The 19,630-nt window shown below is 42.7% G+C and overlaps 1 protein-coding gene across 10 annotated transcripts in view; it reads right to left on the bottom strand.

Moving 5' to 3' along the window:
• LOC101173180 (microtubule-associated protein 4) overlaps window positions 1–19,630 on the bottom strand; it is a 201,890-nt gene that overhangs the window by 30,877 nt on the left and 151,383 nt on the right. Inside the window, exon 1 of one of the 10 annotated variants that reach the window (XM_023950300.1) lies at window positions 4,482–6,028. The exons of the other annotated variants lie outside the window; for them this stretch is intronic. Coding sequence (XP_023806068.1) covers window positions 4,482–5,841 — 1,360 coding nt within the window. The 5' untranslated portion in view covers window positions 5,842–6,028. Of the gene's footprint in view, window positions 1–4,481; window positions 6,029–19,630 lie in introns of those variants that run through there. 10 annotated transcript variants of the gene reach the window in all.

Genomic DNA, 19,630 nt, shown 5'->3' with positions numbered 1-19,630 from the left:
TCGCAGATGGGAAAAGCCTGCTCATAATGGATTCATTAAGGCAGCCGGCAGGAGGTGCTTCTCAAGTCACTCCCAGGGTTTCACTTTGACTCTTCGCTACAATGCATCTTGTTAAGTTTCCTTTATATCTACCTATGATAGAAGAGTCTCAAATAGAAAGGGACAGAAGCACGAACAGAGGACATAATCCTCCATCTTTCTTCATACCAAAATTGTCTTCTCCACCTCTGTGCTTATAGAACAGCAGTGCTGCATTCCCATCAGCTGATATGAACAAACAAAGCACTCTGACAATGGAGGCCATTACAGAAGGGCATGCACTATTGACAGCTTATGATTGGAAACATTGATCACTTTTAGACAAATGGGGGGGTACTTCCCAGCAGAATCGACAATGTCGGTTATAAGAGCTGAAGCAAAGTAGAGCATGCACTAATGCGTGCTCTATTTGGCCTCACCTGGGGACAGACACTTCTTCTGGCCCTCCAAGGAGAAAGATTGGCCACTTGGCCTCCTGAGACCTGGGCTTTTGTTTGGAGGGCTAAACCATTTGTCCCCTTGTGTGCATTCAGGGTCTCAGAAGGCCAATCAAACCTTTGACACCTTTCTTTAAATATCTTTGTTTGATGGTAAAGGGAAAGCAGTGAAGCTTTGAATGTATAGCAACCAAACAGATCCCCCAGTGGATCTTTCTGTCTATGTCATCGTGTACTTCTGCAGAGCGCAGAAACTCCCATACCGTTCGTGAAAAGCAATTTGTAGACTCAGGATAAACAAGGCTAGTAGAGCAAAAACACTTTGAATGATAAGGCTAGATAATTCCAGAATAAATGCAGTCCATTACCCCGATCAATTACATCACTTACAACCAACATTGATCTGTCAATATTGAGTTATGCACTCATCACACTGCTTTAATGTTCAGTCACTGAGCTGAAGATGCATTTTAATGCTCAGGTCATTTTTGATGCAGCTTTCTCTGTTTTTGATTAAATTATTTGATCGAGAAACTTCAACAATATAGACAAAGATGCTATAATGAGGTTGGAATCTTTTTAAATCAAACCAAATTCAAATCATTTTTATTAACACCCAACTTTCATTTTTTTCTGTTTCCATCAGACTGTCTTGTTGCATGTTCCCCCAAATGTTTCAGAGGATCTGAACACCACTGTATTTTTTTGGAGAGAGTTAAAGTTGTCTTCAACATTAACAAACTTTACTAAAACTACTTCTTGGTCATGAATGGCAAACAGCCTCTTTTTCTCTTTAGGCAACTCAAGCCAGCTGTGTGAAGATTAGCTCTTCATGAAAGCATATGTGACTGCATTCGACACCCTCAAGAAAATTGTTCGTCACTGCACCTATACTCATCCAATCTGATATTACACGCCCATTCATTGTCGAAGTGGATGCTGTTCTGTCCCAAAAGGAAGAGTCTTCAGGCAAACTGAAACCTTGTGCCTTTTTCTCTCCGAAGCTCTCACCTGCAGATAAAAACTATGACATCGGGAACCGTGAACTGCAATGTCCTCGCCTGGGGACAGACGCTTCTTCTGGCCCTCCATGCAGAAAGATGTGCAGGAGTTCATCGCCGCTTGCACCACCTGTGCCCGGTCTAAGACATTAGACTCTCCCTGCTGGACTACTCTTGCCATTGCCTAATCCCAGTCGACGCTGCTCACATATCGCCCTGGATTTTGTGACTGGTCTGCCTCCCTCTCAGGGTAACACGGTTATCCTCACAGTTATTGACCACTTCTCCAAAGACCCTCACTTCATTCCCCTGCCTCAGCTACCCACAGCCATGGAAACCATCCATCCAGCCATTGTGTTTTCCGTTACAACGGCATACCTGCAGACATTGTGTCTGACCCCTCGAGGACCTCAATTTAATCCCAGGTATGGGAAAGCCTTTTGCTCCGCCCTCGGAGCCACTGTAAGTCTCACGTCTGGCTATCACCCTCAGTCAAATGATCAAGGGGAGAGGGCCAATCAGGAGTTGGAGGCGGCATTCCGTTGCTTAGTGACCCAAAACAACTCGGACTGGTCCTCATTCCTGGTGTGGATTGAGTATGCACATAATACTCATCCCTTGACTGCTACCGGGGTGTCTTCATTCGAGGCCTCCCTTGGGTACTCACCACCTCTGTTTCCGTCACAGGAAGTTGATTTGGCGGTCGCCTCGGACCAGCACCATCTTCGTCGTTGCCGACGCATCTGGCGTCAGACCAAGGCAGCGCTCCTACGCACCAAGGAGAGTAATTGCCGGATCGCCAATCGACACATGGTGGTGGGGCCCACTTACCAACCTGGTCAAACGGTTTGGCTCTCGTCTTGGAACATTTCCAAGCTTCCCGGAAGCTCGCTCCCTGTTTCATTGGGCCCTACATCATTGAAAAATTATCAATCCCTCCTGTGTTCGTCTCGTATTGCCAGCTGCCCTCAGGATTCATCCTTCCTTCCACATCTCCCAAATCAAGTCCGTCCAAGAGTCCTTTCTCCACTCAACCCAGCAGAAAATCCTCAGAGATCCTTAACTAACAGCCACGCCACGTCTCCAAGCCACACCACGGTTCTGAGCCATGTCCCAACTCAGAGTCACGCCCCGACTCCAAGTCACGCCACAAAGCCGAGCCAAAACTACGAACTTCGGTCATGGTCATGGTCAAACTGGTCATCATCCAATAAACATCCACAATCTGAGACAATAAATCTTTTAATCCTGTTCAATCTCCTGTTGAACAAACTTTGTTACTGATGTCCCAGCTTTCTTTAGATCATTGACCAGTTCCCATGTGTAGTTCTGGGATGTTCCCTCAACAAGATCCTCTCTGCTGATGTTGTATTCCGTCCGTCCGTCCGTCCATTCATTCATCTTCTGCCGTTTTATCCCTTTCGGGGTCACAGGGCTGCCGGAGCCTATCCCTGCCACTTGGGGCGAAGGTAGGGTACACCCTGGACAGTTCGCCAGGGTACACCCTGAAACAGGCCGCAATCACACACCCATTTACACTCACACCTTGGGACAATTTAGAGTTGCCAATTGACCTATGAAGCATGTTTTTAGACAGTGGGGGGAAGCCAGAGACCCCGGAGAGAACCCACACATGCAGAGGGAGAGCATACAAACTCCACACAGAAAGGTCCCCTATTGGTGTTCTGTTTCAGGTCCCCCAGCTAGGACCTGCAGTGCTGTACTGTGTCTATGTTTTCCCAATTCATTATAATGACACAGAAGCTCAACCTGGCATCACATTGCAGCTGATGTAGAACTAGATTCCAGTTAACCCCGAACAAATTAATTAGTATAGCAGAGGTAATTTAATTGAAGTCTGTCTTCAATTTAACCACATCTTTATCTTCTTATAAATTCTCTGTTCAGAATCTTCTTAAAAGCCCCAAAGACACTTCAAAAAGACAGACTAAAAACTAAGCAAAAGAATAATGTAATTTTTTAGTGCTATTATTAACAATAACATCATAATTACTCCTTTGTTCCTATCTGGACCTCAGCATATCAGAAAAATCCTTCTGTCCCTTTAATTCTTCAGTGGCCAGACTGCAGAGTCTGCCACACTCAGCTTTGTTAAAGGCCATAAAAACAAGCATGGCATCACAGAGAACAGAACAGAGAGCAAAAAAACAGTATGACAGACTGTTTTCATAGATGGAGTAATGAATTTTAGACTTGACTTCACTTGGAGATGGCCAACATTCAATAATAACATGCTGAAAGTACCATGGCTTTGCCTGACTTATTTTTTTAAATCTCATTCAGAACATGGAGGGCTACCTCTGATTAACCCAGAATAGAGACATTCATGAAGTTAACTAACAGTCTCCATTATTTACAATGAGTACTGTTAGGCTAATCATAAGGTGAGTTGATGTTTAATCTATAACAAGTTCCTTGTCTTACACCACGCCGTTGAAAGAGTACAAATAAACTCAGGACGACCAACATATCTGCACACTATCAACCATTTAATTCCATTGCTCCACGTAAACATTTAACATAAAATAAGGTGAGGATTACTATTATAAAATATCAAAGAGTGTGTTGTTTAGATGTGTCCAACCACAACCCTCACATTGTATCAGTCATCATAATTCTCAAGATTTACAACACTATGTCTCAATGTATTTGTAGTTAGCATTTCATTGTGTTTTCATGGTTACAGTTTATTATGGTAATGAGTTGAGCTTAGTTTCAAAGTTTAATTTGAATTTAATGTTAATGTTTAAGCTTGCCAACTATAAGTACGGTAACTTGTACATGTTATTAAAGTCTCTTTTTTTAAACACCCAGTGTACCTGGGAAATCAAGAAATAATGCACAGATAAGCCAACAGAAATGACAAAGCTAAAACCCTTTCCAGCAACATTAACACAAGCTTGTATACTATACCATGCATTATGCTCTGTCCTCAGTAGCCCCCTGGTTGGAGAGTTGAACCACAGGAGTGGTCCCCACTTACCATCCATTGTTGTGAAGGGGTTAAGGCTTGAGGTCAAACCTCTGCTGGAGTCATCCTCTGTGGTAAATTCCCCATCATGATTGTCCTGCGTCTCTGTAGACAAGTCCTCTCTTGCAACTGTGATTGTTTGTTTCTCCACCTCATTCATGTAACACTTAGTATCTTCATTTTCATGCCTTTTGGGATTACCCTCTCCGGCACTCTTGGTTTCAGTCAGTGCAGAGTTGGAGTCTACGTTAGGGGTGAGAGGAACTGGAAGCACTACATTATCAAGCTCTATCTCTGCTGCAAGGTCCTCCATTGGTGCAGGTAAAGAGGGAATGGGAGGTGGTGAAAATGTGGAGAGGTGGAGCATGGGTTCAGGTGGGGTTTGCCGCAAATCAGCGTGGGTTGCACCAGCTGCTAAAAGCACGGGTGGTGGTGTTGGGGGCTGATCTTCTGCAACAGTCAGGGAGCGCTTCATCGAGTGTGGTGAACGTCGTGGGCCCCCTGTGGTCTCCTGATCAAGCTCTGTGCCATCTTCAGTAGGTAATTTATCAGGCAGCTCTTGACTGTAGGGTACTAAAAGGTGGGAACATTCAGACATTGCTCGCCTCATAGCCTTTCTCTGCTGCTGAGCCTGTCCCATGAAGCGAGGCTGTAACTCTTCCTCATTTACTTTATCCTCCTCACTGTTGTCCCCCAAGGAGCCTTGAGGCAGGTCTTCTTCCCCCTGATAAAGCACATCACTGGTCAAACTGTCCTCCATCTTCAGGTGCTGGCTGTTAACGGTTCCTGTGACACAGCAGTTTGGAGCCACTTGAGGCATGGCCACTTTTCGGCTATAATCAGCAAAGCCTGATCTGTTCCACTGCTCAGATAGAGAATCTCTATCAGGAGAGACCCCCATTGAGGGGACATGAACTGCATTAGCAGATAATGAGAACTCCACGTGACGCACCGGAGATCCAGAAACAGGCGGCAGCGTCTCTTTGCTGCTTAAACTAAGAGCAGAGCCAGGAGAAGCAGGAGAAGGAGATGGGGAGGAGTACTGAGGACTATCTGGGCTCTCCCCTGCACTGCCCAGTGAGGCATTACCCATAGAGCTGCTGCAAGAGATGCAGCCACCTTTGCCCGGCACCTTCAGCTTTACATCCACGCCATCCTGACCTGGCTGCTCAAACAGGCACAACTTGTCTTCATCTGTGAGTCCACCTGAGGCCAGAGGTCTACTGGCTACCACCAATCCTTCTGAAGTATCCAAGCCTATGCTCGACGGGGGCTGCCAATCCCAGTTTTGAGCCGGCATGGTGGGTGGTACCTTGCAAAGCTCATTGTACTCTGAGAAAGGAGCAGCCTGCTGATCAGAGAGGGAAGACATGCCTTCCTGTTGGGCTTCAACCTCTCTTGGAATCGTCTGTCTCAAGTTTCAGGTGCAAAAGTATAATCGCTGCTGGTCTGCTGCTGTCTTCTTGCCCGCGTTGCTTTGCCAGTCTGTTGCGCTCAGTCACCCAGGTGTGCTTCGATATGTATGTGTGTGGATGTGTCTGAGCCTCATTACCCACTGAAGCTGAGCTGAGAGTGCAGCTTATTCACTCTCTCCCTCACTGCTCAGTGCAATCATCATGTGATCCAGTTGAGGATATCAATTGGTTTAAGCCTGGTTTTGATCCCACCCATCGTGGAGGAGAGAAATTGCCCCCTCCCTATCAGTATATTCTTTACCCTTTTTTGGTCTTTGTTCTTTGTTCTAGTAAAAAATAATAAATCCAGCAGACTCATGAACAGATTTCCTGTAAGAAATGTAATACTGAAACCACTATCCCTTTTTTAGGTAAATGAAGGTTAGTTTTTTGCACCTTCTGTGCTGCAGCATTTCGAATGAGAAAAGCAATACACAACAGATTTTAGTACACTGACTGATCACAGCAGCTTATACCTTTTGCTCAGATATGTTTAGAAGGAAAGAAAAAGATGCTATTAAAGCGGAACTACAAACAAAATACATCATGACCACGCCTGAGTTTCTGGACACTTATGTATAGTTCATGACAAAAAGGTCAGTCAAGTGTGTGCATGTCTCAGCATTGTGAGCACTCAATGTGAAGGGGAAGATGATGGGTTGAAGGGAAACAGCTATGGAGATCTAAGGGGGCAAACAAATCATGAAAAAGACCTTGACACACTGCTTCGGGTCAGCTGTGTTAAATTACACCCAACAATGCCATCTTCTATCCCCTATAGAAACAAGTCGGGACATATATTCCTGAGTAATCATGCTGTCATGTTGACTGTAAGCAAAAGAACATTAGGAGAGATGGCCATGCTGACAAATGCAATAAAAATCAATCTCACAAATGTTTTTTTTAAGGTAAATCAGGTGAACATACATTTCCACTTAGGATTTTAAAGGTTTAAAACTTGAGTTCTGTCAGTTCCACTTCCATGCTCTAAACCTTCTTTTCTTGAACCAAAACTTACCTTTGCAAACAAGTTTCAAACAAACAGTGATCAATTAACAGACATGACATTTAAACTTTTGAATGTGAAGGGAAGAACGCTCCGTCCCCATTCTGCGCTGGACGGAGCAAATCGTGTCTGTGCAGAGCAATCGGACTTAATACTGAACGTTTTGTGTATGAGGGGAGGATGCGTTGTTACGTGTGGGAGCCATCAGACTGCCATCGGCCCCGCAGCTCTATGTGAACAAGCAGCAGAACATGTCTCCAGCTCACACGGCGGCTGTGGGTCGGTGTGAGCTTTTCAATGCAAAAGTCCTTAGAAACCTTAAAAACGATCACGTCGATTTGTGTTTCCAGTCGTGTCCCGACAAAATAAAAGCTGATGTTATTCCCACATATTTACGTGCAGCCAGCCGAGTCACTATGACTCAGAGGTAAATTCACTCCATGCGCTGTTCTCTCCGTCACGCATCTAACCGGCTTTTCCAAACCTGTTGGTGATGGTGGATTTTTTTCCCGCTGCTTTTAACGATTGCTTTTAACTTGAAAGCTTCATCATATTGTAGCGGCGATCACGTGCACGGTGGGTCTAATGGCACCAAAGGATTCTGGGATGCGGCCGGGCATGCATTTTTCATTTTGTTGAACCATGACTGAAGTGTCTAAGACCTGAAGTCAAGTCCATGCTTTTTGGCTGCTTAGAAGTGTGTTGAAAAATAAATGACTTGTGTTTGGTTTTAGATAGAGAATTCAAACCATTCACTGAGTCCGTAAATACGTACATGGCGGCCGCCAATTAAATCCATAAATTAGCCGTGTCACTGAATAAGCCGCAGGGCTGTAAGCGCAGGAAAAAAGTAGCGGCTTATAGTCCAGAAAAAATTACGGTAATTGATTTATGTTGAAATCTATTATACAACCAGAATTATCCGTTTGAGGCAAGCTGTTGATTAAATTGAACTATACAATTATATAATTGATTCAAAATTAAATCAATTGATTATATTGATATTGGAAAATACTATCTGGATTTAGACATGATAGGTTTATTTTACTATAACATAACACCGAGTGCATCACAGCAGACAACACACACATGTGATGTCAGCTAAAAGTAATCAGTCCATCATTTCAGTCCAATCTGTGGAAAAACTTTGAATTTAGCAAAGACATGTGACCATACAGTGTGCTAGACAGTTCTAATAATTTTCCCTGTGGATTCTTTGGATGTGGAAAAACAACAGTGGGCTGAACTTTAGGAAACTAAAATGTGAATGGATTTGTCATTCATTCTTGTTTTCTTGTTCCTTTGTACACATATTTAATTTACACTTGATTATCTTGCAAGAAATCCAAGGAATCTGGAATACTTCACCTGCACTGTTCAGTTTCCAGGTATTTATCTCCGTCTCACACTGGTTGAGGTTTTGGCTAAAGATATCCTGAATCCATTTTAGGTCAGTGAATCGCATTGAATCGGATCATTCAAAATAAAGCAATATCGACTAAGAATCCTACCTGCAACTACAAATTATGATATCGAATCGAATCATTAAAACAAATCGTTACATCCCTCTTTATTTAACAGAGACTGAAAACAAATAATAGGCTCTAAAAAGTTACCTCACTTGCAACAGACTTAAACTAATGGTAAACACAAGTTTAAAAATAGGTTAGAACCACAATGTTGTAATTTTTTTTTTTAAACTTGTTCTGTCCAACAGCTGAGCAAACAGATTAGAGCTGAAGGCTTTTTGTGTTGGACAGGTTTTACTATCACAAAAAGAGGTTATATAGCTTCGAGAAACTAGAGTGTAGATTTGTATAAACCCCTTTTTGTCGTATTATTTTTTATTTATTTGTTACATTTAGTGTGTGTGGGGAGGGAGAGGGGAAGAATGTGAGGGGAGGGTGGAATAGAGTAAAGGGAAGAAAGGTGAAAAGGTGGGTGATACAAGCACTGATTTGAATAAGTTATTATTTTAAGCTGTAACAATTATACCAGATCTGCTGGAAAGACGAATGTTACATCAAAGGTGAAAATCTGACACTAAAGCAAAAAAAATCTGTCCATCAATACACTGTGGGTAAGGAGGAGGGATGAAGCAGACAGGGAGCAGTGTGGCAGTGTGCACGTGCACGTGGGGGTGGAGATACATGCATGCTGCCGACGTGAACCGTGTGTTTATAAGGGGAGCCAGATCCTACCCAGCCAGACCAGGAGAGGGGAGGGGAGCCCCCCATGCCAGAAGCCCCCCCTAGCATCCGGACCCAGGCAGGAGGGGACCGCCCAACCCACCAGCCAGGCACAGAGAGGCCCCCCCTACAGGGGCCCCCCCAATGCCCAGAGGCACAAGCGAACCCAGTGTCCGGCCCCCAGGCCACAAGACAGGAGCGCTTAGCCGTACCAGGCGGCACCCATGGGGGCCACCGGGCGCCGGACACCGAGACAAAGGCCAGGGACGAAGCCAGGGCTCCCGGAAACCCATGAGCCGGCCACCACCCGACCGGCGCCCCGTCTCCGCAAGCCAGCCCAGGCACGCGACCTAAGCAACCCAGGGATCGCCACGCACCCACAGCCACCCCCCATAACCCTACAACCCTGCACATTACAACCCCCTTCCCCCCGCCATAATATCTGAACCCCCCTCCCCAACCCTCTCAGTGCCCTCCCCTCTCTGTGATGGGGAGGGAAAGCCCCAGAGGGTCCCAGCGAGCCAGCCCCCAGGTCCGTCCTACCCATGCACTCACGCACACATACTCACAATCATCTGGGTACCCTCCCCACCCCCCGCCGCCACGCAATAACCCCCCCCCCCCCCCCCCCCGAGCCGGCCGACCCCCAGCGCCGTATGCCCGACCATTCCCGCAGCCGACAGGATACCCATAAGCCCGGCCGCCCTGAGAGGACCAGGCGGGTGAAGACCGGCCGCCCCCCCCGACCCCACCCATGTATGGAAGTGTGGGAGTGCTGTGTGTGTGCTGCAGGTAAAATAGGAGGTCCCCAATGTGGGGGGCTCCACCGCTGCCAAGCCGCAAAGCCCCCCACTCCGGGTTCCCTCTGTGAGTGGTGTGTATTTGCTGTGTGTGTGCTGCTAGCATGCAGTGTGTGTGTCTACAGAGGAAGTTAAAATTGTGGGGGGGAGCCAGCGAAAGGTGAGCACAGATGTTTCACCGTGCCCCCCTCCACCAGACCCTCTCCACAAGGCCCTAGATGAATCAGAGTGTCTAATATGCAAGTAAAAAGCGGGGAGGAGGGCGGGTGCCAACGAGAACCCAGAGAGGGGCATCCCCAGTGAGCCCCGCCACCATACCCCTCCCATCCAGTTCCCGGAGCCCTATGTGCCTCTGTGCAATATTTGTTTGGGTGAGAGCGGGGAGGAGCAGGCGGATGGGCACAATTTTCTATTCTGAATTATAAGCTGGAACTGCTGGATTCCTTTGTTCTTCCATGAAGCAAAATGAATCATGTTTTTGTTAATCAAAATGTCAGGGTTATTCCAAATGGGGGTAAGTTTACATGGAAATAATGTGAGGTTGTTTTTTTTTAAGAAAATCCCACCAGGCTGTTAAGGATGAGCTGATGTTTAAACTTCTGAAGCATTTGTGTTGTTTAATTTTAGAACTGAAGAAAGGTAAGAAGAAAGGTAAATTAGAAATATCTAGGTTATCACAGAGATTTTGTTCTATGTCTAGCCAGGATTCATCTAGCACACCAGGATTCAGCCATTTTTGTACATAACACAATCTGTTCGCGGAGTAGTAGTCCTGGAAGTCTGGAAGGCCTAGTCCTCCTCTATCTCTAACAATGTCATAATTAAAAGAAAATATGATCAACCACCGGGCCGCTGCCCGGTACCGGTCCGCGGGAAATTTTGGCACCGGGGCGCACAGAAAGAAAAAATAATTTCCATTTTATTGTTTTTTTCGAAAAAAACGTTTTATTTTGAAAAGTGACCGGATTCTCTCTGTTACATCCGTAACACTTAACGCCCGTCAATCGTCATCACGTGATACACACCTTGCGTTGCACCTCGACCCCCCCCACCCCCACCACCCACGGTCCGCGGTAAACGTGCCTTGCGTTGTACCGGTCCGCGGTGACAATACGGTTGGGGACCACTGATTTACAGAACCAGAAATACCATAAATAAAAAAGAAATTTCAAGTTTCAGTTTGTGGTCCATGTGGTTATGTCAGTGGACTTCTTATGAACATTTCTGGTCCCACGCTCATATGTAACATTGGGACAATATTAGCCTTGATGCTGTTGTGACAGCAGGCAGGACAGGGCAGGAATTTGCTTCAGGGAAGTGGCATTTTCATCATAACACAAGCTGCTTTGGTACTTTTGTGACTCATCAAGACTTTGACTTCGGTGAAGAGTGAGATTTATGGTAGCGGTCTGTGTCACTAAAAATATATATAACTGGTAAAATACAACTATTTTGGGAGGATAGTTCTCTTTTCTACTGGGACAGAGCTGTGAATAGCATTCATTCATTTTCATTAATCACTTCAGTATTTGTCTATAAGTGTTGTCAAAAAAATTACAACATAAGACCTATTCCTAATTGGTTATGAGGTGTTATCCATCCAATAAAATTCTTAATCTGGCTGTGATTGAACAATTTAGATAATTTCTTCCTTAAGTCCTCTTCAGCTTCAAGCAAATCTTGCTGATGCAGACATGTTTAGACAGTTCTTAAAGGCAGCCTGTCACTGGTTTTGGAGGGCATGTCACTACCAAAATGCCAACCAGCTCAATCAACATACAGTTGAATTAACAGCAGCTAGCTGCAACCCAAACCTTCCAGCAACCATGCAACACTGTCTCTGTCACTTGTAACACATCTGCCTACACCCAGGTGGCTGAGTACTGACCTATAGTTAAGGCAGATGTAGTAGTAGCAGTTGGGCTCATGTGCTTTAGGTCATTGTACTTTCATCACCCCCACCTGCTGCAATAGTTATTTCATTTCCAAAATATCTACTTTTCCTGGCTATGTGGTTTTTGAAATGGGACTAAAAATTAAACAATGACACCAACTTTCAATGAGGGCAAAAATTGACTAACAAGCAGTCAGATGACCTCCCCATGCAACACAAATGCAGTTATATAAAGCCATTATATTTTAGTAATGTTGTGCTGAACCCCACTTCAATAGAGACAATGTCAAAGCTGTGGTCCATAGACAAAAAAGGATAAACTGGCTTTCAATGTATAAATTAGAGGGTATGTCACAATATGGACAAACAGCTCTAATAAATACAACATAGTTGAACATAAACAGTGAAAAACTGCAACACTATTAACTGGCAATGCTGGAAACTGGGATAAGAAAGGTTTTTTCTTCCAATCATCCATTAAATGACTTCGTTATTTGACCAATATACATTATACACCATTGTAGTGAGGACCTGTAACTTGTGATCAGTTGCAATGAAGCGTGTGTTTACTTGTGTTTGTGCTACACATCAACTTAAATATCCAAACACAAAGTTGTGTGTTATCTGAACCGTGATGATCCCAGAAACCTTTTGGTAAAAAAAAAAAAAAAAAAGTAACCTTTTGGTAACTGTGAGCAACGACCTGCTGTCAGGATTTCTCTTAAAATACAGAGTTAAAAAGAGGCTCACAAGGTCAGCATCAAAGACATGAAGGTCAGCTAAAATCATTCACAAAGCAAGGGAAAAAGCAGAGGACATACTATAACTTCTCATTTTGGTCTATTTTATAACCATGTGCTGCACCACAAGACAGCTCTGTTGATGGGGGACTTTTTTGTGATTTTAAATTTCGAGCTCTTGTAGGGAGCAGCATAGACTATTAAATAAATATCCAAAGAGTAAATAACAGTCACTGTGGGATTAGTTTTTTACACATACAGTAGATCCAAGTTCTTTAACTTGTGAATTGAAATGCTATGTATACACCAGGCATGTGACGCTTTTAGCATACTGTGTTCACACTGGACTTTCACTGACTCAATTAGAAGAGGCTTGGTGCAAAATATCAGAGAGGTGCAAATCTGGTGAATCTTGCTCCAGGCTTTTTCTTTCACTCCTCTATTCTGATAGATCAAATACTTGATGTCATAGAATTTTGGCAGGAAACAAACCACAATTATTAATTTCTTCTCAATGTCACTATTCAAATGGTTGAGATACAGTAGTGGACAAAATTGACGGTGCCCCTCAGTTAAATAGAAAGTCCACAATGCTCACTTAAATGACTTGAAATGTTCAAAAGTAACAATATATTAAAACTTATTGAAAATTTAATATTCAAAATCAGCAATTACTTTTGAGTTGTTGATTAACAGAATTATTTAAAAAAACAAACTAATGAAATAGGGCTGGACAAAATGATGGTACCCATAACTTAATTTTTGTTGCACAACCTTTTGAGGCAATCACTGCAATTTAACGGTTTCTGTATTTGTCAAGGAGCCTTCTGCACCCGTCGACAGGTATTTTGGCCCACTCCTCATGAGCAAACTGCTCCAGCTGTCTCAGGTTTGACGAGTGTCTTCTCCAAATGGCATGTTTCAGCTCCTTCCATAGATTTTTAATGGGATTCAGATCGGGTTCATAGAAGGCCATAGAAGGCCACTTCAGAATAGTCCAACGCTTTTCTCTTAGCCATTCTTGTTTTTTTTTGGCTGTGTGTTTTGGATCCTTGTCCAGTTGAAAGACCCATGACCTGCGACTGACACCAAGCTTTCTGACACTAGGCAGCACATTTCTATCTAGAATGCCTTGATAATCTTGAGATTTCCTTTAACCTTGCACAACTTCAAGACACACTGTGCGGGATGCAGCAAAGCAGCCCCAAAACAGAACTGAGCCTCCTCCATGTTTCACAGTAAGGACAGTGTTCTTTTCGTTGTATGCTTCATTTTTGAGTCTACGAACATAGAGCTGATGTGCCTTACCAAAAAGCTCCAGTTTTGTCTCATCTGTCCAAAGGACATTTTCCCTGAAGCTTTGTGGCTTGTCAACATGCATTTTGCAAATTCCAGTCTTGCTTTTTTATGATTTCCTTTCAACAGTGGTGTCCTCCTTGGTCGTCTCCCATGAAATCCACTATGGCTCAAACAATGACGAATGGTGCGATCTGACACTGATGTACCTTGATCTAAGAGTTCACCTTTAATGTTTTTGGAGGTTGTTCTGAGGTCTTTGGATACAGTTTGAACTATTCGTCTCCTCAGTTTGTCATCAATTTTCTTCTTCCGGCCACGTCCAGGGAGGTTGGCTACTATCCCGTGGGTCTTCAACTTCTGAATAATATGTGCCACTGTCATCACAGTTAAAGATGCTTAGAGATGTTTTTTTAGCCTTTACCTTTACAATGTTTGTCAATAATTATGGCCCGCAGCAGCAGTCACTGACTGCAAGGACCATGTTGTTTTCGCAGTTGGAACGACTTCGCCGGCTTTCAGCGAGAATGTGACCCCTGCCGCATGCTCGAAAAGTCACCATGTGCACACACCTCGGATAAATTGCAAATGAATTTTCCACAAAGTCAACATCACCCCCCCGAAGACGATGACATCATGGCCAGCGATCCCGTCAAAAAAAATGAATGGGCCGAAAAATTTCCCACGACATGGGAAAACAACTCTTTTGTTTTCATCATCCATAGCAAGGTGATGTGCACAAAATGTTAGAATTAGAAGTTGTAGATTTTGAACGGCGTGCGCGTGGCAAATTCGCAACCGTTGCCATCTTCGCTAGCTCGCATATTTTTTATCGGAATGTCATGAAAAGGGCGAGGCGATTCCCTGGCCCACGCTGAACAAGATGATGTCAAGCACGACAAGATCGATAAAGGAATGTGGGCGTAGTAAGCAAAAAACCGTCGCAAAAAAATGTGCCGGCTTGGCAAAAAAAAAAAAAAAAAAAAGAATTCCGGATTTTTTTTAAAGAATCGGCTAACAAAATCCATATAACTTTGTCCGGTATATCCAAACAAAGTTTTAAAAGCATTACGTGTGGGTGACAGGACCTATGATTTGGCGGCCATTTTGTGCCAAAATCTGACATTTTGAGATTTTCGCGTTTTTACACAATATGGAAAAATGAACTTTTTTTCTAGGGATTTTCATGAATTTTGACTCGCATGTCCCTAGCGTAAGTCTACAATAACCTCTGGAGTTTCGTCGACCTTTGACCTCGGGAAAAGGCCACCATCTTGAATTTTCTTTAAAAAACAACTTTACCCCTGGATTCAAATGTAAACTTGTCGTTGGAATTTCCACTGATCATCTCGAAACTTTTTTGGGCATCAACGGCAATCTACTGTGGAAAACATTTTGGAATTAGAAGTTTTAGATTTTGAACGGCGCGCGCGTGGCGAGCTAGCAAACTGGCGCACTGTTATAACTCCCATGCCTCTCATTGGAATAGAGTGAAAATTGAATGCATGTATCCATGTCAGGAACTGAACATAATGAAAAACACTGGACATGGACATATAAAAGGAATGTGGGCGTGATTAGCATAAAACCACTGTTACTTTTTCTGATTCGCCTGAAACTAACGTCGATCTATTCGTCATCCCGAGGCGACCAAAACACAAAATGGTTGCTATGGAGATAAAATCAACAGAAAAGCCGCCATTTTGAAAAAAGTGTTTTTTTTTTTTTTCAAATCAACTTATGACATATAGCTCTCACCAATGGAGCAATGTGTCTTTCTAAGTCAGCTGATGATGCTGATCGCTAAGCTAGCCCTTTTAGCTATTTAAGCATAACTAGCAGAGTTAGCATAATTAGCATCTTACACAATGTGTTTTTCTGAGACAATCGATGATGCTGATTGCTATGCTAGCACTTTTAGCCACATTAGCATAGCTAGCATAACAAGCATTCGCAGTTCTGAATAGCCTTAATCAAAGCTGGCCAGTGAGCGGTGGGGCTGGTGGAGGCCGTGAGGGCGGCGGTGTTTAGAGTTGGGCGTGGAAGGCGGGTTGCGTCTGCGTCTCCATAAAACGCCGCTTGCGGCTTTAATTTTTGTTTCTAATGTCCTGGGACAATTCTCTCCTTCACTTTCTGTTGTCCATGTTCAGTGTGGTACACACCTTTTCACCAAACAGCAATGTGACTATTTGTCTCCCTTTAAATAGGCAGACTGACTGATTATGGGTTTGAAAACAACTGTGATGTCAATTACAGGACATACCTGAGTTCATCATGAACCCCTGGGAAATTAGTTCTCAGTCTTTTATGGAGGTAACATCATTTTTGTCCAGCCTTATTTCATTAGTTTGTTTTTTTAAATAATTCTGTTAATCAACAGCTCAAACGTAATGGCTGATTTTGATATTTAATTTTAAATAAATTTTAATTTATTGTTACTTTTGAACATTTCAAGTCATTTCAGTGAGCATTGTAGACTTCCTTTCTTTAACTGAGGGGTACCAACAATTTTGTCCACCACTGTATATCCGTGAATCGAAGGGGATGCCATCTGCAAAATTTAATTTCCTGATTGGTCAAAATTCAACCGGTTTGACTTTCAACGCATGTTTAATGGTTGCACGTTTTGTACACAGAGCCCAAAAACACACTTAAAATTGCACAGCACGCAGAGCTAAAGCACCCTCCCCTGCCTGCAAACACGAAGCTACAAGACTCCAGCTGCTCTGCTCAGAGAAATGGTTTGCTCGTGTGGATCAGCAGGTTCATTCTAATAGCCACAAATCTTTTTTACAAAGTGGATTGTGGTAAAATCTCTCTATAAACAATACAAAGAATAATGTCAGACACAAATTGTGAAGGAAAATAACTAGGTTACAAAATGAAATGTGAAATGGTAAAATGGCGTATACTTATATAGCGCCTTTCTTCCTACAAGGACAAAGCGCTTTACAGTCACAGACTCATTCACCCAGTCACACACACATTCACTCACACATTCAGACACTGGTGGCGGCTCCGCCATGAAAGTATGTAGAGCCTGAGCAGATCTCAATGGTACGTAGTTTGTCCAAGTATACTTAAAATTGTATCTTTCAACATTAACTAAAGAAAAAAGCAATATAAATCCACTTTCAACAAATATTACATTTATTTTGCCCTGTTATAGTCTAAAACAGAGAAGAAGCTTAAAGTGCCTGAAATAAAAAAATCTGTCAGTCCGTAGAAATACTTGATGAACCATTTGATGTTGAGAAAAATAATTCAATCAATAAATAATGTTAAATGTAAATTGATCTGAAACATTAACACAGCAGCACAAATAGATTTAACATTTTTAGTCTGAAGAAATAAGTAAAAAACATTGTGTTGATATTTTTTCTAAATGATCTATAGTTTATTCATGATCTCAAAAAGTGCAGCTGTTTTACTGCATTACCTGCTGTCTTTATGTCAAATACTGACACCAACTAAATAACAGGCAGACGCAAAGAATACATTTATATGAAAATAAAGACACATAATAAAAATGTCAACAATAGTTAATAAAGAATGACATTATTAGCATGAGCTGAGTAATCTAAAGGCACGTGATGATCCAGGTGTTGCACAACTGGCAGCGCTCCACGTGCGCTGTTCCACCTCGCAGCCTGAGCCCACTACCCCTCTCCTTTCCTTCTCACACACGCCAGCCGCGTGTGAGGAGCGCGCAGCCGTCAGGGACGCAGTTTATGGTTTCAGGCTGTTACAAACACTGTGATATAACAGAAAATAGGAAACCAATAGTAGCGCAGATATTTTTCCAAGCACTAAGCCGCTGTCACCACAGACCCCCCGTTAAATTTGCGCCCCGGGCAATTGCTCTTTTTACCTGTGCCTAAACCCGCTACTACTACGTGTCCCCCCTGCGATTGCATCGGGCGCACCCCACTATTTGAGAAGTACTGCTGTAGTGTGACAGCATCATTAGTCGAAGGCTCCTGAACAGTTATTGCAGGCCGAACACTGTGCCAAACAAAAATTGTGTTTAAAGCTGTTATGCTAATCAAAGCAGTCAGTAATAGAATGAGTTTATGTCCAAGTCTTTGAGTGAATGTGTGTTGTGTTTTTCTTAAACCAAAGAAAAATTTAAGATTTGCTGAAAAGGACATTCACCATCTGCTCTATTAAGATGTTTATAGAATGCACTCCATTTCACGCTGGGTTGTTTATGAACTGAATCAGACGTGGGACTGCGAGACAAACTCACGAGTACAATAGATTGCAAAACATTCCTTTGATGTAATCTAAGTGCAGATGGTTCATCTTGAAAGATCAGTGAAATGATCACTGTTTGGTGTAGTCTCAATGAGGCATGGAAGACACGGACAGACCGTGGAGTCTATTTATAGCTGGACTGGATCTCCTTCGGTGCCTTCCACGGCACCCGGCCCCACTCTTTAAACATCTATTGTTTCCACAGTCACCTCTCTTCACATTAGTCACCCAAGCAACTGCCTCCTGTTGCTATAGCAACACGTTCCTAGCAGCGTGTCATGGGGGTTGGGGTTCATGTTTTGGAGGCATGTTTGGTGGTAATGGTGGGGAGTTAAAGTGATGGGGGCTGGGAGACAGATTATGGTAATTTATGTCACTACATATGCTGATAGGTATGGCTGGAGAAGCTTGAACATGCCACATAATAGAGGGATGTCAGTCAACCTGCCCAATGCTCGTTTCAGGAAAGTCAGACAATGACTTTTATCTGATCCAACTTTAGATTGAGTTCCTGAACTCAAGTTTAGATCATAAATCAAATGTGTTTAACTTGTTGGTCCTTAACATAACTTTTTACCAGTTATTTTTATTTGGATGAATACTTTTTACTCTTACTTGAGTACTTTTAGCCTTTTAGTTTTTCTTAATCTTAATTTTTGGATACTCTACCCACATCCAGTCATCAAAGGCCTTACATTTTATGGACATAAATTAGGCCTTATAAAGCATTAAATTGTCTTACATTGTGGTGAATGGGCCTTAAATTTTTCCTCGTCAATGTCACAAAAAAAAATTTAATTATGTGTTGTGTCTAAAGAAAGAAATTAAAACTCGGCCCATTGGGGATCATGGTGATCGAATCGCCTGAATAGAGCAAAAAACAGCAGACTATGGCTGTTTCATATCCTTTGTACATACAGTCTTATCAAGTGTTGTTTAAAAGGTCATAAACATCCTTAAATTTACCTTCTATAATTCTGTAGACTCCCTGCTTCAAGACCTTCTCATGCTTTGAATACAACAGAACCTTAACTTGACCATCTTTATGCATGGCTGTTGTCAAAAGCACCCATGTATGAGATGCCATATTTGTCATCCACTAATATAAAGAGAAGAAAAACAATAATTGGTATTTGGGATATTTGTAATCAAATGATTATCAATGTTAACTACCACACATCTATTGCAAATATATATGCACAAGAAAAACAGTAAAATCCCAATGCTAGTGGAGTAAACTCATAAGGGTTTTCCTTCAATGTTATTATCGCTCTTGACCTTAATGTTAACACCAACAGAAAAACACAACATTAAAGAAAATATAACTAAAAGCAATTTTTACCTTTCTTTTTATCAACAGTTTTTTCAACTTTTTATTAAAAAAAAATTTCTTAACCAACTGTGGTATTAAGTCAATTTTTATTAGAACAGAGAAGTATTGGAATCTAAATGCAAAACTTTGAATTCTACCAATTAACAAAAATTAGGAAAGTTAAATTCAATATGACATCTTTTTTAATTATCT

Source organism: Oryzias latipes, chromosome 20 (assembly GCF_002234675.1).
Source record: "Oryzias latipes chromosome 20, ASM223467v1".
In the NCBI taxonomy this organism is placed as follows: Eukaryota; Metazoa; Chordata; class Actinopteri; order Beloniformes; family Adrianichthyidae; genus Oryzias; species Oryzias latipes.
Note: the sequence above shows the minus strand (reverse complement) of the source record. Positions and strands in the feature narration are given on the sequence as shown.